Source organism: Siphateles boraxobius, unplaced genomic scaffold (assembly GCF_051911475.1).
Source record: "Siphateles boraxobius isolate OS27281-9 unplaced genomic scaffold, OSU_SipBor_1 6, whole genome shotgun sequence".
Taxonomy (NCBI): domain Eukaryota; kingdom Metazoa; phylum Chordata; class Actinopteri; order Cypriniformes; family Leuciscidae; genus Siphateles; species Siphateles boraxobius.
This window is the reverse complement of record NW_027509186.1, coordinates 17,006,601-17,028,341: the sequence shown is the minus strand read 5'-3', so window position 1 is coordinate 17,028,341 and position 21,741 is coordinate 17,006,601. Positions and strand designations below refer to the sequence as shown.

Genomic DNA, 21,741 nt, shown 5'->3' with positions numbered 1-21,741 from the left:
TTAAAGTTACTGTTCTCTGCCTTTGTATTGTCAGCAAAAAGTGAGAAGTCATGCCAAGGCAAAAGGCAGTAACTTCCACATTTTCAATATGATTGCACCTGTCTAAAATCTAGTGATCATGGCATTTATTTTGTGTGATTTACAATTACTTATAGACATCTACTTATTGCTATGCTGTGCTTTGGTTGCATTCTGGTGGCATTATTAATACATTAGACATGACAAAATACCTCCATAGCGCTGAAGAGTATATTCAATTGGTACCGAGTGGCATAAGACTTGCTAAACGCGTTATCAAAATGATCACGATCAAACATATCCTCGCGCACATTGGAACCGGGGACTGGAATAATATTTGTGTTCGAAGGTGTCACGCTCCTCTTACGTTCACGAAAAGTAACCTACGAAGTACGAACGCAGTCCTTTTCCTATTGAGACTCAGTGGGGAGCGCGTTCTGGACAACCTAGACGAATGCATTTAGAGCACAAAATTCTGTGTTCTGCGTCTTTTCAGTATGCGGTGGTTTCAGCTGTCTGCCCTATTATCGTGCTTGTGCACTTCGCTTGCGATTGTTCAGGACGGTGCTAAAGACGCCGGCGGAGTTTTGGCACTCTGCCAGCTAGATGCATGATTGATTCAATCAGGTCCGGTACCCGAACTGGGTGAGGCGGGACTTTAGTTCTTTGTAGTAGGCTAGTATTCACCTGCTACGGCATGTGTAACATTTTTCTGTCAACTCTGCATATCCTTCGTGATCGATATCGCACGTACGGTGTACATTTTAGGACATCCTCAGACATAAGAAGTGACAAGTGGCTGAGGCAAACATACAGAGAAGCAACAAAGAGATCTCCGACCAAGTGAAGTCACTCGGTCTGAGGAGCAAGTGCAGCAAACAGTACAAGCTTTTCAGAGTTTTATCAACCCATTTCAGCTTGAGACTTCTCAGCCTTTGCCAAGTTTGAGTTCAGGAGCAGCTATGCCCGAAGAGGTGCACTATGGTGTGCTGAATGCCTTGAAACAATGTCAAAACTCAAAAAGAGAAGTTCATCTGTGATCGACTTCAAACTAAAAAGGTCCTTTGTCTTTAATCTGTTCCTCTTGATGGTTTGAAAGAAATGTCGTCAACCACACCTAAAAGGAAGCTTGTGGCGTCAAACCAGAAATCTCTGATCCAGTACAAGGCCACAAGTGGGTTTATCTTTCAGATCTTCATCAAATCACTAGAACTTAAGTCACAAATAAGCATCTCTGAGCTAATGACTTATCCCTTGACTCTGATGCCATACTCCATCTCAACAATCCATGGCTTTTTCACAAAAAACAACAAAGCAAAAGGAATGAATCACATGATCAAAGATGCTAAGAATGCACAACTTCCTTCTCTAAGCCAATGTGCTCTCATTCAAGATGGAAACTCCTCATTCTACATGTGCGATGTACCACGGACAATGAAGACTATATCAGACCGCACCTTCTAAAGTCTACCTGCTGCAGCTGAAACAGTATTCAGCACAGACACTTTCATTGACCATTTTTATTCACCAAAATCAGCTGAGAGAGATCGCAGAGGTTGTGGTGAACGTTGTATAGTTAATGGGCTGAATTAGAATGGTTTTCTCACAAATAATGAAAACAAGAAGGTCCTCATTCATTTACTTCTGGATCACTGGAGCTCTCATGATATGATGGAAGACATCATCCAAAGGCCTATCATTTTCATAGAGGCTGGTCAAGCTTTCGAGATAGAATGCAATAATGGAGTCATGTCAAAAGAACTTCTACCAGAAATCTGTTCAAAACATGAAGAAACAGATGTGAGGGTGATCATTTACATGCAGTATATCCAAACCAAAATGCCTTACATCAGAACATTTAAGAGTCAGAGCAAAAGACATGTTCTTCATCCTCCTGTATTATGCCAAGTCATCAACTGTCAACATCATCGTTAACATGGGAGATAGATTAATCAACATCAACCAGCTGCTGAAGATTATTCACAGGAACACATTTCAGCTCTTCTGGCCATGCATGCGTTCACTGGTGCCGACTGCACTTCAGCATTCAAAGGCAAAGGGACGGTCCGTCCGATGAAGATTCTTAAGCAGAATTCAAAGTTTATTCAGATCTTCGCTGAAGTGGGGAACTCTTGGGAGCTCAATGAACAGATTCTCAGGTGTTCAAGAGTTTACCTGTCGCCTCTATGGTTTCAATCGTCGAATCAAGAAAGTTGATGAGACAGAAGAGATTAAAGTCAAGAAGATGTGTGACTCAAGTCTTGAGCTTCGACAGGGTCTCTCCGTTGACCTCTCAACCTTCCCACCTTGCAAGAGGGTCCTCTTACAGCACATGAAAAGAGTAAACTTTCAAGTATGCATCTGGAAGAGGGCTCATGAGCACTACCAGGAAATCCCAAGCCCTCTCAACCATGGATTTCACATTAACACAGAGACAGGCAAGCTAGAACCACTATGGTTTGAGGGCGACGTCATCCCCAAAGCCCTTGTTGATGTCTCCGATTTGAGGTACAGTGGAGAACTTTGGTTATACCAGCTGTAATCCTCTAGATAGGAAGGTCATCTTGGACTTAAATTGAAGCTTATAAACTTGGGAAGTTTTTTATGTACATTTGAGGCAGTGATATGTATAATAGAATGCTTGAAAATGATCACTTTTGATGATAATTTGTCAGTAGGACAGACTTTTTTTTCTTTTGGGATATGTTGAGGGTGATATTTGACAGTAAAAAGGCAGAAATCCCCAGAATCATTATCTGTTAGTTTCGCCTATGTGTCAGGACACACTAGGCTAAATTTTAGGGTTATATGACAATTTATTTAGCTGCAGTACCTTAATATTCACAACTACATCATTCCGCCAAAAGCTTTTCCCAAAAACGGTGTTTTTTGGCCCTTTAGACCAAACGGGGCCGAGTTGGGAGTGGTCATTATCAACTTGTGATGGCCCAAGGTATAAGATAATAGGAAATAATAGTGAAAAATATCATTTATAATGATAAAAAAACATCCTGAGGAGTGGACCTGGCTCCCGGCCTAAAAGGCAGAGTACCGTAACTCAATATGAGCGTTCCAAAACAAAGCCAAAGAGCGGTAACTGGTGTTATGGTATTCTGCCTTGGTTTCTCATGGGCTTTTCGAAGTTACTGTTAAGACAACCCATTATTTTCTCGAAAAAACAACGGAATTGACTCAAGATACGTATCCACATGATAAAGGAGGTCTTGAATGTGCCAAAAATATCAATAACTCATTTTCGACCAAAAGCGAAGTTACAGTCTTTTGCCTTTGCACGGCAGTTTGCCTTTGTTCTCTTTTCGTCTCTTGTCTCTTTTCTTATTTTTTTCCCCATTAGTCTTGTCTAGTCTCATCTCTTACTTATATGACATCATTTTGGCTTGCTTTTTGCCTCATAAAAGAATTTTACAAATGATTGATGGATGTATTTTTAATGCGACGTGTTTTGTACAAATATTTTGAGTATGTTGGTGTGTGTGCTCTGTGTTTACCTGTCGGAACATGACTGAACCTGAGCACACCTGCATAAAGGCAGTGCATATGTGAGCACACACAAATAAACTCATTCTACAGAGCCTTTTGAAGCATCTTGAAGCCCCTAGCACTAGTGTATCAGGACTCAGGGCCGTTCTCAATCATCTTTAGATGTCTCAGTAGGCCGCATATTTCTTTGCACGTGTCTCTGTGTTTATTGAAGTGTGTGTTGTGTCATATCTTATCTGCACCGTCAGCAGAGCTTTCGATTTTTTCGATCCATTTTCAGCATCATTACTCCAGTCTTCAGTGTCACACAGAAATCATTCTAATATAGACTCGTGGTCGAAAGCGTTGGAACAGCCACAAAAGGCCACCTACTCTCTGCATACTGACTTAATTCATAAACATTATGGGAAACGCTCTAGTCAGAGGGGATTTAAAATTTGTCAGATGTCTCTGGTCACGTTCATATAAATAGCTTGAGGTTATTTTGTCCATTTGATTGAAAGATCTAAAAAAAGGCTCATAGATTTACCCGCCCATGGACCCTCCCTTGAAAGAAATCTATACAGTAGTGGTTGAAAGTGGACAAAAGAGATGGATTAAAATACCAGGTGTAAACGGGGAAGTGTCTCCCTTGTCTATTTGTTATCCGATCGACCAAAACTCATCTTAATACCAGCAGGTGTAAACAGGGCCTTTGTTAGTTGCCTGTTATTACACACTTTCTCTCACAGAAAAAAATAATAATGACTGATAGCAACCCAAATTACAGAAACTTCTTGGAAAATGTCATTGTTAGTAATGGCACTTTTCCTAAGATCAGAAACACAAAGAGATGAAGGCCTGGTTTCACAGACAGGACTTAGGTTAAGCCAGGATTAGGCCTTAGTTCAGTTGTGCCTTAGAAAGACACATCACTGGTGTATATCTTGAGACAAAACAATGGCACTGACATTATTTGAAGATACGTCAGTGCAAGTAGCTTTCAGTTAAAACAGCTCAAACATGCATTTTAGTCTGGACCTAGACTTGTCTGTGAAACCGGGGGGAAGAGTCTTCCTCTTCTCCCAGTCTACATCTCTCTCTCTCTCTCTCTCTCTCTCTCTCTCTCTCTCTCTCTCTCTCTCTCTCTCTCTCTCTCTCTCTCTCTCTCTCTCTCTCTCTCTCTCTCTGTCTGCAGAAAAATGCAGGTCTGTATCTGATTCTAGTCTGTTCTGATGATATCTGTGCTATGGCATCTGGTTCAGGTGTTCCACACCACAGTGACTAGATCCATTCTCGACTGATAAGATGTACATGCACACATGCACAACCGTTCCCAGGGGTTCATACGGGCTTGAACCCATACACATCAAATACGTATAAATCACATATAACTGCACATCACGTGTACAAATGAACTTAAATGGATTCCAAATTGTTAAATATTCCTGGACTGCCCCATTGAAGCCTCATATCCCAGTTTACAGCGCTTTCCCCCTTCAGGCACGTGAGAGCATTCATGTATGCGTGGGTGTATGTCTCTCTATTTTCTGTCAGTGTTACATGCACAGTAAAACCCAAACAAACTGTGTGTACAGATTGTCTATCGCAACCGTTCTGATCATGGTGTGTCTGTACACATACTTTCCCATTCTTCAGAACCAACGCACACAATGCCATACAGATTCGGTTACAGTGAGAAAAACAGGCTGCCCCAGCGACAATGAATTTGCTGATCTGAGATCATCAGGAGACATGTTGTGTCTTAGTGAGTTCAAGGGTACGTGAGACAGACAGGTACACAGACCCTGTGTATCTGAACTTTGAGATCAAATCTTCTATCAAATGTTTTTGCATTTTTATAAACTATGCATGGACACTTGTCGTTCTGAAAGTCATTCACATTTCTACCACATCTTTCAAAAGATGTATTGTGCATTATGTGGTGGAACGTTGCCTACATTTTTAACATTGAAATAAAATACAACTCTTTTGCCTTTTAAGGGTTCATGCCCCCTGGTAAAATGTCTACATGTATATCTGAATGTATACTAAAGAGAAAAACTCAAGAATTGACTTTAGGACCAAGTGGAACAGCTCATTTGTTCCATATAGAGTTTTAAGGCCATCTAGTGGCAAGAGTCGTGAAATATCATGTTGTCTTATTTTTTTTCCACAAAAGGTCAGCGGTGACACCCAAATTGACCCAATGTGAGATATGTACTTTGAGCTGGTTATTGCATATATTGGAGAGCTATTTTGAATTAAATTTTAAAGAATAGGACGAATGTGCTTAGATTATTATTTTTTGATAAAATCAAGAAATTTAAAGATTACAAAATCTCCAAAAGATTGCTGTAAAAAACAGAAATAATATTATAAAAATGAAATGACATAGCCTAAGCTTTCTGGACAAATTAGTATAATTGTAGGGTTTCAGGTCATTTTGACTGGCGAGGGAAGGATTTGTTACAGGATGCGAGGGAAGGATGGAGGTTAAATCATATTTTCACCCTTTTTGCATAATTTGAATTTTTTTTTAACATATATTTTGTTTTATTTTTTCACAAATCACATCTGATATTTTATCTCAAGCGTGCTCTTCTCACACACTGTTGTCTCATTGGTAAACAAGTACACTAACTTTTGATAAATTGTTATTAGGGGTAAAATTGTTGGTTGTTTCGTAAATTATGCCATAACTAGTCCATGTCGTAAAATTATTTTTAAGCAATAAATATGTAAATGATCATAAAATGTACTAATTCAAATTTTTACAAAGGAGTATCATCATTTAAGATTGAAAGTCTGGGACAAGGATAAAACAAATATTTTAAAACAAGTTTTTTAAAAAGTAAATAATGAAGGCACAGTAAAACATTTCAACGGAAGTTTTGATGAAAGAAAAAATAAACAAATAAAAATCAATTCATGGGACATGATATTGCTCAATTAAGAAACACCCACCTATTAACTTCTTTTGTTGTCAAATGAAGCATTACTATATACTTTCATTCAAAATATACCTTTTAAAGATATAATGTATGAGTCTATGATCTTAAACGGTAAGGTGTGAGGCCATGGCATGAACCCATGCTTGTCACTGTCATGTTTTTTTAATTTTGGACTTCATCTGTAACAATGCAAGTTCATGCAGAGAGCCGGTTAAACTCCCGGCATTCCTTTAAGCCATCATTTGTGCATTTCTTCATTATGTGATTTCACTTAAATTATGGGTGTCTGTTTGGGCACATCCGTGCCTTTAGTCAATTAACTCAGAAATCCTAATATTAAGATGCTACAAAACCACTAGATATAGACAAGATTGTTTTTTTTGTTTGTTTATTAATTAATTCAGTGAGCAAGAATGAGAGTCCCTCCTTATTGTTATTGTAAATGTTTTCATGCAGTCATGGTGTTGTTTTGCTTGTGTTTTCCTCTCAGGGGTGTGTTTGCAGTGGGAAATCAGGATGTGACTGTCAAGGAATCAAAGGACAAAAGGTAACAGAACATGTAAACATACATATAATCATATCCACTCAACAGATGACAATGCAATATTACGTCACAAAACATATTACTAAGTGATCCCCATTATTCTTATAGTGTGTTCAAAACATCAGCAGAGCTAGGGAGAACATCAGTTTAACATCAAAGGATGTTCATATTTATATTGAATGTAAATGCTGCCCCCTTCTGGTTTATTATTTACTCCTCTCCTTACTGGTGCTGAAGCTTCCATATTTCCCACTTAAAGGGATAGTTCACCCAAAAATGTTGTCATTACTTTATCACCCTTAAGTTGTTCCAAACCTGAATGAGTTTCTTTCTTCTGTTGAACACAAAAGAAAATATTTTGAAGATTGTTTATAGCTAGACAGTTGACGGCACACTGACTTTCAAAGAAGGACAACGATACTATTGAAGTCAATGGCTACCGTCAACTGTCTTTTACCAACATTCAAAAAACAAAACATCTTCTTTTGTGTTCAACAGAAGAAAGAAACTCATACAGGTTTGGAACAACTTAATGGATGAGTAAATGATGATGGAATTTTCATTTTTTGGGTGAACTATCCCATTAATAATGGAATTGTGCTTAGCGCTTTTTACAATACTCGTGATTTTTTACAGATAATCATGTTAATGTTTATTATATCTTAATATCTTCATGCCTTATAGTTGCATTTAGCAGATTAGAGCTGGGCATTAATATAGGCTAGTTGACATTTTAAGTAATGCCCTAGGATTAAGGATGTCCTAAACACAGTTAAAGTTACCATGAAATCAAAATGGACAATTCTCGTTTTTATATTAGGTGCCTTTAACTACTATGTGCTTATATAAAAAACAAGTACAATGCACGCATTGTGTTCATATTGTATTGCAAAACATTTTTTGCTTTTGAGGTGGGATACGGTCCAGGTAAGGTTAGGCACAGGTTTGGTGGTATGGTTATGGTAATTACAGCTGTAATTACATGCAGGTATTTTTACAAATAAGTACATAGTACAATGTAAAATCATGCATGTATACAATAAGTGCATTGTATCAAATTATTAATTTAAATGTTAGAACATAGTAGTTAAAGACACCTACTATAAAGTGGGACCCCTGTTGTTATAGAATATTTCAGTATTATAAATGACCTTGATGTGCACATCATTTTCTTTTTTTTTTAAATTCATGGGCCCTCCTGTAATGACACCTCTTCTCTGACGACGTGTTTTTGGCGCCAGGAACGTACAATCTGTCTCTCACATGAGATCACAGCAATATCAAACCACAACCATCCAATGAGTTCCACCCTACATATCTTCTTGATCAAGAAGCTGTTTTGCTCAGATATGTCACAGTAGGAAGAAAAGATTATCGCAACTTCTGTTTGATCCCTACACTTTACGTGGCACATTGAGACATGGTGCTGATCCAGGAAAATTAAGATTGAATCTGACATGATTCAACATTTCCTGTTCCAGGATTTCAGTTTAGATTTAAATTAAACAACTTCCACCATTTCTGTATCTTGATTGTTGCATCTACACTTCTGTCTATTTCCTTGTTGCATAACACAAAGATCAGTCATTGTTTGTCATGACATCAGGAATTCTGAAGATTGGGTCACCAGGTTCAAAAGAAAAAGAAGAAAAATATGTGTGGTGGTGGTGGGTGGCCTCATGACTATTTCGAGGTGACTTGACAGATGTATTTGGCCACCCAGGTGTCCGTATCAGATCAGCTGTGCTACACTATTGATGCCCAAAGCTATCAGCGTTATAAGTCACGCATCTGCTCCTCTGTATGTGTCCACCTGTGTGTAAGAGTCTGTGTTCCACTTCTCTCTTTACACATGAGTTTGGCACACCTGTCATGGTATGTTCATTCCTATAAAAGCTATGTCCATGAAGCTATTTTGCAGAAGTTCCTGGTCTCTGCATTGTTGATGAATATTTGCAAATAATCTTGAAAATCTGCTTCAAAAAGTTCATCCTGCAAATTCACCCAGTTGAGGTTTGATGAAGTTCTCTCTGATCCGTCCCATTTGTGTAGGCGAAGGGCATCATGCACCTATTTTTACTGTAAGTCACTGTCATGTAGAATGAAGACTGGATATAAAAATAACAACAAGGTTTATTAACAAGGTTTATTTTTTTTAAATCACATGCCCTAGTAAAATGTAATTAAATTAATGTCCCGTCCCCTCGACATCTCTTCTCTGATGACGTGTTTACTGGCCTCTTTGACAATTTCATATTAAACCCTTGTGTCTTCCACAGAAAATTCAACACTGGAGTGAAACAAATATATATGCGAAAAAAACAATTATTTTTGACCTTCATTCTAACCATCTGTCTGAAATAAGTTTTTAAGTCTTTAAGGCCTGTCAGTAAACGATGTGACTGTTATGATTGGCTAATGTCACTGCATAGGAAACAGTATCAGCGCCCATAGCTATTGCATATGAGTAAATGTTTCGAAAGCATTTGCCATATAAAGCCGTCATTTACAGACAAAGCATTGTGAAATCATTTACTTGCAGTTTATGATGCAGCTGCTGTAAGATCCAATACAGCTGACCGCTTCATCCTTCAACAAAAGTTTCTATGCGAACTCTCCATTGCACTTTGCCTCGTTTACAAAACAAAATGCTCTGAACAAACATATAATCCTCCGATGCGATGTAGATTACACTTCTTCCTGACGCCGGTATCCTTCTAAAGTCTGTACAGAGACGCAAATGTGCTGTTTAAACTGGACGCTTAAAAGCGAACACTCTTTCACTAGTCCTCTTGTCGACAGAGTCAAGTGTGTGGAGTGTCAGAACTGGACACGCATCTGTATACTGTATCCAGTTTAGACAGCATCAGTGATTATAATGGGTTCTACTTGCTTTTTACGCGACGCTCACATTCAGGCAAATGTCAGCTGTTAAGCGACTGAATGCCAGTGGGCGGGGCCTGTGGGGCGATGATGTATGGAATGATACATGGAATGATGTTCATCGATGTCTTGCTCTGGAGGCAGGCATATGCAAATAACTGTGCCAGTGTCTGTGACGTAACAGATCCCGCAATATCCAAATGAGCTGTTTTTGGAGCTTGATTAAATAAATGTTTTTTTTGAGGCACTGAGGAGGACATTTTAAGCTCTAAAACTTGCAGGCCCAGGGTGTTTTAATGGTAGGCTACCTCTTATATTTCAAAACATCAAGTCAAATTTGATTTCTCATGTAGTTTGTAGATTTCTCTTTGTAGTTACAGAGAAAACTGGACATTACAAAGTGAACGATTGAAGATCACACACTACTAGGGGTCTGAGATGTTCTGAAAACAACAAACTCACATAGAAACGTGCCCCGTTACGCATGACAAATGAAAACAATATGTGTTCTGAAAATCAGATAAAAGTATCAAGCATGTTTGATATCCTCAGACTTGATAGAATCATGTCCTGAAGCTAAAACATAAAAAAATAAAGTCCCTGCACAATCATATTTCTGTTAACTCTGACTGCCCAGAATCTGCAGAGCGGCTTTGACTTTTGGCAGCTATAGTGTTGTCGACTCTAGACCGAAACGGAGCAAAAATCTCAGCAAACAATGTGTATTGTATTCCAGCCTTTACTGTGTTTTAAACAAACATGTTCCTCAATCATGCAGCACAATCATCGAAGTCACAAATATTTTAGTTTGATAAACCAACACACTCTCATGCCAATTTGTATCTATTTTGTTTTGCAGAATTAGTGGCTAATTCTTATGAGTTCATATGATCTCATTTGTACATTTTTGTATGATCTGCTTACCCCTCACTGAGTTACTTACTTTTTTTAAAATCACATGTTTTTATACAAATAAAATAATTTGTGAAAATCTCAATCTCTCAGTGATTTGCGTTTAAAGCTCCCGCTGCTTTGTCTGTCTTCCGCTCAGGGTCAGATGGGGTTTCCTGGTTTGGATGGTGTAACGGGAGTTCAGGGGCATCGAGGAAAGGAAGGCCCTCCCGGACTTCCTGGTCTAATTGTATGTACCTGTAACAAACGGCTGCTTTACAAGCACAAAGTTTCAAAATATAATATGTAAATATAATATATAAATATTTATAAAATATAATGTTCTAAATCTTACACATGCTTTTAGAGGAACAATATAGAATTTCCCCTCTATTTCCTCTCCGCTGCTTATGGAGTTTTTCGTTCTTTGCCATTCACCTACAGACAAATAAGGCATTACTGTTAAATGATGACCTTTTAGAATTTGAGACATTATTACTGCAATATTTTTGTTTAAGTCCATTGTGAAAGTTGCTATATAACTAAAATTAGCTTGACTTAACATGTTGCTATTTTCTTATACTGAGATTCAAAGTATCGTTTTGACATTCAACAACATATAAACAAAGTGATTGTTGTATAGACTCTGTATTAGAGCACTGATTAATGTTGATAAAATGTATAATTTATTTTTTTATCACACAGGGAAACATGGGAAGTACTGGCATGCGCGGACATAAAGGTTCTAGGGTACGGAGTGAGTGTGTTAATGTATTGTATGCAGTATAATTGTACACAAGCCAATCTCTCTCTCGTTCTCATTCTCTCAATAAGGGACCTTCAGGGACGGCAGGATTCTTTGGCCCACCGGGACTACCGGTAAGTTTTGAGAATAGTTTTGAGAGCTTATTGCTTAATAACTTGGATTAGAATGTATATTTCCATTGCTGGCCAAAATGCTTAAAAGAGGAAACCAGATGCTACTTATGTCATAAAACTTACTTTTTTATGACGCCATCATTGCTGCTTTGCTAACATTTACAGAGAATATAATTTTGTGAATATCATGTTTTCCTCTTTTAGGGGCTCCCTGGGAGAGAGGGGCCGAGGGGGCCTCCTGGTCTCCCAGGATGTAATGGAACAAAGGTAATCCAGAAGAATGGATCAGTTTTTGAGAATAAATTGTTATTCATTTAACCATACTAAAGGTCACTGTCAAAAAAAATAAAAAATGTTTTTGTAACAGGGTGAGCCTGGTGTCCCAGGCTTTATAGGCCAGTTGGGACGTCCTGGATGGCAGGTGAGCTCTGAAAATTAGTAAAATATAAGATAATATTAATATAACAGTTGGCTGAGATAGCAAAGTGAACCCAGTTGCAGTGCTTTATTTTGGGAAATAAAAAACAAAAGTTCTTTTAAGGTCGGAATGAGGATACAAAACACATAAATGTTTAACTTCAATAAATTTCGCTGCGTCCCAAATCACATACTGTCTGAGTAGGTACTACATTTGAATTTGAATCGAACTTACTTTGCGACCGTTTAAAAAGTCTTCGAATGCACACTTCAGAATCTAAGCAGAAATAGCAGATCATCTGGGGACTTTTTGCCAACCGTTTTTCGAATATTCTGACATACTAATCTTTCGGCGTTCTGTACATATTGTTATGATTTGGTGTTGGTGGAGTGACAGCATTCAGCAGAGAGAGTGAGAATCCTAAAGCAGTTTATTGACAATCATAATCCACAGTCATACCAGGCAGAGGGTCAAGCACAGCACATGCAATCAGTCTGAACACGCATACAATCCATGAAGGGCAAACAGGAACGAGGAATCCAAGACTCAGGAAGCAGTACACATAAAGACAATTCTGACAGAGAGCGTGAACCAAAATAAACCAACTTTATAATGAATGCAGGGGAAAAGGCATTGAAATAGACAGGGTAATGAACTAAGAAACCAAGACACAGCTGAAACAGGTAAACTAATAATGAGCCGAGAGTTCTGGGAAGTGAAGTCTGGGAATAACAGAGTTCATGGTGACAGTGAGGCTGCCATCTGCTGGTACTTAAAGTAACACCAGGTAACTTTTGCTCTCGGGGTCTCCCTACAGTTGGGAAACAGTATTGTCCTCTACTACTGTCGTAAACTCTGTCATCCTACATGCACGTGCATTTGTTGACAACCATGATAGCCCTGAACACTGTAGGAGGAGGTCACATGCAGTTGTTCTGCTTGCGTCGCGTGTGAAATGTCTTCATCCCAGGTACAGTGGCATATATTTCAGCATGTCATATGAAAATAAATTCATGGGTATTATTTTTTTTCTAACGACAAATGATCGTGATGATCACGTTTACAAGCCAGCGTCATTATAGTAGCCTAGTCTATTGGTTACCGTTTTACTGAATCTATATGATACTTCAATGCAATCTTTGAGTTGTAGATAATAACCATATATCGTCAATATTATAATATCAAGCTACCATAAATGAATCTGCAAATTTTACAAATCGATTTGCATTATAGCTTGAGGCAAGACAAATAAACAAATATCGCAGACATGTTAGGTATCCTAAAATATGATTTTGTACATCTTATATATTTACTTGCAAGAATGTAGCCCCTACCAAACTTGTACACGCCGTTTAGACATAGGCTTTCATTTGATTTTTTTCTTTGTACATGTAGAGTACACTTTTTAGGTCAAACATTTGCCATTTGCATTTCATCGATTGCAAAGTTCAAATCAGAACGAGAATGCTAGCGATAGCTAACCATCAAAAACTAGAATATCGTTTACTAGCTAACAGATTGATAATTTGCTACTCTACTATCATTACTTGATTCATGAAGATAAACGGAGGATGAGATAGCTTCCGTAAATAGTCAGGCAGACAAAAAAACAAAAACAAAGAGATAGTATGCAAGCAATATACTTACTAGTCCAAAAGCATGACAGCCAAGTCCTTATCGGTCGGGCACCCCGCCTCCTCCTTCAGCTCACTCCAGCGAGAAAACACTTGCCCAATGTTGATCCTCGTTCTGCCTTTAACGCGATCACTTTCTCTTTTTCTCTTTTTGCTTTGCTCCAATAAAACCTTTGCTTTGTTGTTTTTCTGTGCTGCTTCGGCCATGACTATAACATTTGGCTAGCACGTCCGATTTTAAGGAAGTGGCGGTGGTGGTGGAAGTGACGTATATGCCGTAAAGCAGTGGAATTTTGTAGTTCTCTTTGTTCGCCGGTAACTACCCGAAACCCAAAGTTTAAAAGTACGATTAAAAACGCTACAGACCCCGTCAGGCTATGGCAGACGTGTCATTCAACCTATTGTAAGTCGATGTACCATCACAAGAGACTTGGAAATATATTATGAAGGTTTAAAAGTTACCTAGTGTTACTTTAAAGATTAAAATGTGGGTGCTGTGGGAAATGAAAAAAAGTAAATGCTCTTGTTTTTCTGCAATGTGTAAGTCTCATTTGAGCCTTACTCTGATTAAGCCTGCTAATTTAAGCTAAAAATTTGTTGTTGTTGTTGTTGTTGTTGTATTTAGGGAAGACCAGGAATCCAAGGACTTAAGGTGTGTTGTATTCGATTAACTTCAGTCCTTTAAGAATTGTTAGCTAGCTTAATTGCTCATTTAATATAAAATTCTCACACGTATATTATAATATTATGATGACCTTAAATTATTTTTAGGGAGATAGCTATGTCTTCCCACCCTCCGAACAAGTGAAAGGAATTTGTGGTAAACAAGGCACAGCTGGAGAAAAAGTAAGAAAATTCATTATAAGTGAAAAATTCAGATTTAACATTTTGACAAGCACTTTGTTTATTACTTTATGCATCTTTAATGTAATTCCATATTGCTGTATTCTGTGTCAGTTTTTCGACTGAGATTCTGATTGGTTGTGGATCTACAGGGTCCACTAGGATTGCCAGGATTACCAGGACCAGTGGGACCAGAGGGGCCTAGAGGTCCACCAGTAAGTTGTTCAGTGCTTTTATATCCTCTCATTATGATTAATATCATGATTACATTATTGTCGTATTGATTTAACTCTTTAATTATTTGTAGGGAATAGAAGGCATTCCTGGATTACAAGGAGAGAAGGTTAGTTCATGATAAAATGTCAGGCCAATGTCAAGAACTGGGTATACTTCATTTTCCGCATTCTGTTCCGCTTGTACACAGTTGAGTGTGCAAGCCTTTCAGAGTATACTTCTTTCAAGTGTGTGCGAGCGTCCACGAACCCCCCGATGATGAAACTGCCGGTCCACTGCGGAACGTGGATGGCCGAAGCATACTTTGGGCTTTAGTATGTATGTTTGTATGTGTAACATTTTGTGTTACATGTAGGGTCAAGAGGGTCGAATCATGGGAATACCTGGACCCATAGGTCAAAAGGTCAGTATTTTCATCTTTACTTTTGAGCTTTTGCTTACTCTTACAAAACAAGCATGTCTGACACTTTCAGTATGTGAATGTTTAGGGTAAGCCAGATGAATAATCTGATATAAATTGAATAATGCTCTCTATAGGATGATTATATAAACTCTAAAATTCATTGCGGGGCTCTTTTGTAGGGGGAGAGAGGACCACCTGGTGTACCAGGACAAAAAGGTGTAAAGTTATTTGTATCAGGACTAAAGGAGCCTAAGGTAACATTTCCCATAAAAGTAATTCAGTTGAGTTTTATTTATTTATGTATTTAAAAATCCAATTTTACACTGTAATACAAATTACTGATTTAAGTTTTGTGAAAAATCACTCTCTTTTTGGTTTCAGGGTGACAGTGGAGATTTTGGAGAGAATGGATGCCTTGGGTTACCTGTGAGTAAACAACTTTTTTCTTCTGCTGTTTAAATCGTTTATTTCATTGGGATTGCTTTAAGTTACTTCATCATTCATAAAGCCCAACTGCTGTATTCTGCAGGGTCTTCCTGGTCGTCCTGGTCCTAATGGGAAGAAAGGGGAAAGCGGAGAACCTGGGGCTCCGGTAAATAACTTAATAAAGAGAGAGAGAGAGAGAGAGAGAGAGAGAGAGAGAGAGAGAGAGAGAGAGAGAGAGAGAGAGAGAGAGAGAGAGAGAGAGAGAGAGAGAGAGAGAGAGAGAGAGAGAGAGAGAGAGAGATTAAATTCACCTTTATTATTACAATTTACTCGCTGTTATTACAAAAGATTTACAAAAACACACAAATTGGTTGTTTTTTTAAATAAATGAATGATTACTTCCCCCCCTTTTTTTTTTTTTAATCCTCAGAACCAATTCATTATCATACAGTGTACATATTACTTCATTTATTCCCCATAATTCTCTAAACTTTGGTAGAGATTCCACCAACTTGTAGTATGCATACTCCACCCTAATTCGAGAAGCTACCAAACTTAAAAACATAGGCACAACGCTTGTTGACCTTTGCCCCAACAGTCTGTTTTTCCTTGTCTTCCAAATAGCCAATTTTGCAGTGCCAGATAAAAAATTAATTAAAACCGTCACATTTTTCTTTTGCAATGAATACTTTGGCCCGAAAATGAACAATTGAAAAGAAAAAACTTCACCCAGGGACATAAAACAATTTCTAAAAAATCAAAAAGATTATCCAATCGTGAACACTGCACAAATAGATGAAAAATTGACTCTGTCTCAGAACAAAATGGGCAACCCACCCCAACACTAGGATTGAGGTGTACCACATGCCTGTTTGTAGCTATCGCCCCATGTACAATCCTCCACTGGAGGTCACCTGTCCTCTTGTCGATCGGACATTTGTACAGGGTACGCCAGCTGCCTTTAGGGGAAGAGTCAGATCCAAAGAACTGTGCCCATCTTGTTGAAGAAACTCCATTCAAAAACTGCATGTTGGAAACTTTAACACATATCAAATAGAGAGATTTCTTTCCAGCAGAATCAAAACCTTCCAAAACTGGTGTTTTCAGAGTCAGTAAACGGCTTTCATCTTCTACCCAGTCTTCCACAGCCGGGCTTACATTGATTAATGGAAAAAGATGACCATACCCCTCAGCCCACTCATTTAGAGCGTCTGGGTCTTTCAAAAAAACTTGATAATCTGCGCTCAAATCCCTGAAAATCGCTGCAGTGCACTGTTGTAAAACCGGATTGATTTCACACCACTTCTTTGACTCAAGTCTTTCAAATCACTTCTCAGGATATGTCCCAGCTTGTTGCACCCAGCCGCTAACAGTCGTGCTCGCACATTTTCAGATGACAACAGTCTTGAAGATAAAAAGGAGTTATAAAACAAAGATTCCTCAAACAACCAATGACCAGCAGGTGTATTAGATGATCTTGACACGATAAAGACCTTCCAGGCCTCCAGCACAGATCTATAAAAGGGGGTGAGATCCGCCATTTCTTTCTCTTGCAATTGCATTAAAAACAAATGTTTGTCAAAGCCCATTCCACCTGCCCTCCTCAAAAGAGATGTTGCAGTGTCCATCCAGGCAGAGTTTTTATGAAACAAGAGTCTTTGGGCTGTCTGCAGCCGAAAAGTCATTATCCTGGACTTAATATCCACCAAGCCCTGCCCGCCTTCTTGTACTGGGAGATACAAAGCCGCTGCTCGAATCCAGTGTTGTCCTGACCAGAAAAAAAATAACCAACCTCCTTTGAATGCTTTGAATTAATCCTGTAGGTGGCTGCAGTACACACAGTTTATGCCAAAGAGTAGAAGCCACTAAATTATTAGCAACCAAAACTCTTCCCCTGTAGGACAACTGGGGTAGCAACCATTTCCAGCGAGACAATCGGGTACACACTCTTTCCTCTAAACCCTCCCAATTTAACTTTTGATACTCACTTTTCCCAAAATAAACACCTAAAATCTTTAATCCCTCTCTTTTCCATGTAAGATCTCCTGGCAACTGTGGAAGATTTTCAACAGAAAACTGCCCTGCCCAAAAAGCCTCACTTTTTTCCCAGTTCACTCTCGCCGATGAGGCCTTCTCATACACATTGATTGCATTAACCAGAGCATTAATGTCTTTTTCAAACACAGTCACATCATCAGCATAAGCACTTACAATAATACTTGAACTCTGAGATAAACCAGGAGCAATAAAACCAGACAAAGTTTTACGTAAATTAAAAAGAAGAGGCTCAATTGCAATGCTATATAGTTGCCCTGATAAAGGACAACCTTGTCTGATACCCCTTGAGACCAGTGTTGTGCAAGTTACTTCCAAACTGTAATACATTATATATTACTTGTTACTGTTATTTAAAAGTAATTCATTACCTTACAATATTACTGTCTCAGAATTGTAATGCGTTACATTACTCCTGTATTACTTTTGAGTTACTTTCACCAAAATAACTATACAGAAGTAGAACTTAACGTTCTAAAATGACCAGGGCTGTAACGATATGCGATATGAAACCGAAATCGCGACACTCAGATCAACGAACCTGCAGAATGGCGACACACCCCTTGCAACTCCCAGCGTTATCCATACCGTCCAGATCCAATGCTACGTACCACATCTTTAAATTACTATTAGTATTATTTGAAGTTAATTATAAAATATGTAGACCTACACCACAAAACTAGTTGAGGATAAATTATTTAAAATTTGGGAATTCCATCCTTATGGACATGACATTTGCAGACTTGCAGTCAAAACTTATATAATTATATAAATTCTCAGAAAATGCATTAATACCAAAATATTGAAACGTCTGTTTATCCATAGGCTCCTCCCAGAAAGGAGTCCAGACATTAGAAAAATATCAGTCTACACATGCGTTTTTTAAATATAGGGAAATCGACAGTCATGTGTGACAAAAAAAAATCTTTAACTTTTAGGAGGCAACGATTTTTTGGTTGTAATTCTGTGAATTACACTGCGCAAATCTAATGAAGAAGGGCTCTCCACAGAACATAAAATATTCATTTATTTTATTTTTCGTGTTCGCATTTATGAGGAAAAAACAATGTTACAGACGTGACAGTTCTCCGTTACGGACGCGACCGCTCTGAAGCGGCACTAAAAGACTGCTTTAAAACTTTCACAGACACCTTACACAGAAGACACGAAGCCTTTCTTTATAGTGAATTTCGTTTTGTATTAATTGTACGGACCTGAAAAATATATCTATATTGAAATGTCTACTTGTAAACAGAACAATTCAAAACGAAAGAAAACAGACTGCTCTCTGCTTATGAAATGAAATGTGCATTTCTCTCTGGTGCATTCACTACTGCGAAGATCGCGAGTCAGCATCGTCAACTTCATCTTGACTTTATTAATAAACAATCAACATGTCTGCTTGCTATATTTGACATATTCATAATCATTGCTTTTGCCGGTTCTTTGTGACAGCTTTTAGGTGCTTTATCGGCAGCGCCGCCGCCCTTACATGAACGCGTCACCACGGCATCAAAAACATGATTGCGTGATGAAAACATGAAAAATACCACATAAACATAGCCTAACTGTTTATAAAGAAAACACAGAACGAATAGCCTAATGCTCATACGTCCATCTCGCGAATGTATAGTCTTCTTCATGCCACCTTCACCATTAGCCGCTTTTCCTCTGGTCAGCGTGAGCACAGAGGCCGAAATCATACCTCACGGCACTCCTGTAAAAAATAAATCGCTATACAAATATATCAGCCGCTGCCATTTAGTCTTTAATTACAGACTTGGACACCACACGCGGCTATTGACTGACCACGAACAGGTAATTTAGCCTACTTGCATCTTTCATTCGTTAATGTCTGGCGGTCTTGCTGTTTTTTTTGTTTGTTTTTTTGTTTGTTTTACAATTAAAACTAAAAGTCTGTTGTAACGCAAGCCTTACCGAACATGTACCGGGTAAAATATTACTGAAAATTGATTAGTAATGCCTTACATTACTGCGTTACAGCAAAACGTAATATGTTACTGTAATGCATTACTTTTGTAACGCGTTACTCCCAACACTGCTTGAGACTGGGATTGGCCGGCTTAACCCACCTCCCACTTTAACAATGCAAGCAGCACCAGAATACAGCAATTTAACCATGTTTAAGAAAGAATCACCAGTGTTGGGAGTAACGCGTTACAAAAGTAATGCATTACAGTAACATATTACGTTTTGCTGTAACGCAGTAATGTAAGGCATTACTAATCAATTTTCAGTAATATTTTACCCGGTACATGTTCGGTAAGGCTTGCGTTACAACAGACTTTTAGTTTTAATTGTAAAACAAACAAAAAAACAAACAAAAAAAACAGCAAGACCGCCAGACATTAACGAATGAAAGATGCAAGTAGGCTAAATTACCTGTTCGTGGTCAGTCAATAGCCGCGTGTGGTGTCCAAGTCTGTAATTAAAGACTAAATGGCAGCGGCTGATATATTTGTATAGCGATTTATTTTTTACAGGAGTGCCGTGAGGTATGATTTCGGCCTCTGTGCTCACGCTGACCAGAGGAAAAGCGGCTAATGGTGAAGGTGGCATGAAGAAGACTATACATTCGCGAGATGGATGTATGAGCATTAGGCTATTCGTTCTGTGTTTTCTTTATAAACAGTTAGGCTATGTTTATGTGGTATTTTTCATGTTTTCATCACGCAATCATGTTTTTGATGCCGTGGTGACGCGTTCATGTAAGGGCGGCGGCGCTGCCGATAAAGCACCTAAAAGCTGTCACAAAGAACCGGCAAAAGCAATGATTATGAATATGTCAAATATAGCAAGCAGACATGTTGATTGTTTATTAATAAAGTCAAGATGAAGTTGACGATGCTGACTCGCGATCTTCGCAGTAGTGAATGCACCAGAGAGAAATGCACATTTCATTTCATAAGCAGAGAGCAGTCTGTTTTCTTTCGTTTTGAATTGTTCTGTTTACAAGTAGACATTTCAATATAGATATATTTTTCAGGTCCGTACAATTAATACAAAACGAAATTCACTATAAAGAAAGGCTTCGTGTCTTCTGTGTAAGGTGTCTGTGAAAGTTTTAAAGCAGTCTTTTAGTGCCGCTTCAGAGCGGTCGCGTCCGTAACGGAGAACTGTCACGTCTGTAACATTGTTTTTTCCTCATAAATGCGAACACGAAAAATAAAATAAATGAATATTTTATGTTCTGTGGAGAGCCCTTCTTCATTAGATTTGCGCAGTGTAATTCACAGAATTACAACCAAAAAATCGTTGCCTCCTAAAAGTTAAAGATTTTTTTTTGTCACACATGACTGTCGATTTCCCTATATTTAAAAAACGCATGTGTAGACTGATATTTTTCTAATGTCTGGACTCCTTTCTGGGAGGAGCCTATGGATAAACAGACGTTTCAATATTTTGGTATTAATGCATTTTCTGAGAATTTATATAATTATATAAGTTTTGACTGCAAGTCTGCAAATGTCATGTCCATAAGGATGGAATTCCCAAATTTTAAATAATTTATCCTCAACTAGTTTTGTGGTGTAGGTCTACATATTTTATAATTAACTTCAAATAATACTAATAGTAATTTAAAGATGTGGTACGTAGCATTGGATCTGGACGGTATGGATAACGCTGGGAGTTGCAAGGGGTGTGTCGCCATTCTGCAGGTTCGTTGATCTGAGTGTCGCGATTTCGGTTTCATATCGCATATCGTTACAGCCCTGGTCATTTTAGAACGTTAAGTTCTACTTCTGTATAGTTATTTTGGTGAAAGTAACTCAAAAGTAATACAGGAGTAATGTAACGCATTACAATTCTGAGACAGTAATATTGTAAGGTAATGAATTACTTTTAAATAACAGTAACAAGTAATATATAATGTATTACAGTTTGGAAGTAACTTGCACAACACTGAGAATCACCAATACCAAAAGCTTTTAAAACATAAAAAAGATAACCATGATCAACCCGATCAAAGGCTTTCTCTTGATCTAAAGAAATTAAACCAACTTTCAGTTCAAAACTTTTACAAATATCTAAAATATCCCGAATTAAAAACAAATTAT

The 21,741-nt window shown here is 38.2% G+C and overlaps 1 protein-coding gene and 1 long non-coding RNA gene across 2 annotated transcripts in view; one reads left to right on the top strand and one right to left on the bottom strand.

The window, feature by feature from the left end:
• Positions 1 to 21,741, top strand: part of col4a3 (collagen, type IV, alpha 3) — a 75,903-nt gene that overhangs the window by 22,334 nt on the left and 31,828 nt on the right. Inside the window, 14 exon segments of the mRNA XM_077207897.1 lie at positions 6,943 to 6,999; positions 10,931 to 11,020; positions 11,476 to 11,520; positions 11,605 to 11,649; positions 11,854 to 11,916; positions 12,017 to 12,070; positions 14,327 to 14,353; positions 14,473 to 14,547; positions 14,697 to 14,759; positions 14,852 to 14,887; positions 15,134 to 15,181; positions 15,361 to 15,435; positions 15,563 to 15,607; positions 15,711 to 15,773. Coding sequence (XP_077064012.1) covers positions 6,943 to 6,999; positions 10,931 to 11,020; positions 11,476 to 11,520; positions 11,605 to 11,649; positions 11,854 to 11,916; positions 12,017 to 12,070; positions 14,327 to 14,353; positions 14,473 to 14,547; positions 14,697 to 14,759; positions 14,852 to 14,887; positions 15,134 to 15,181; positions 15,361 to 15,435; positions 15,563 to 15,607; positions 15,711 to 15,773 — 786 coding nt within the window.
• Positions 11,123 to 12,372, bottom strand: LOC143715957 (uncharacterized). The gene is made up of 3 exons (XR_013195924.1): positions 12,302 to 12,372; positions 12,015 to 12,077; positions 11,123 to 11,208 (listed from the first exon to the last, which is right to left on the bottom strand). It is a non-coding gene; the product is annotated as an uncharacterized LOC143715957 (long non-coding RNA).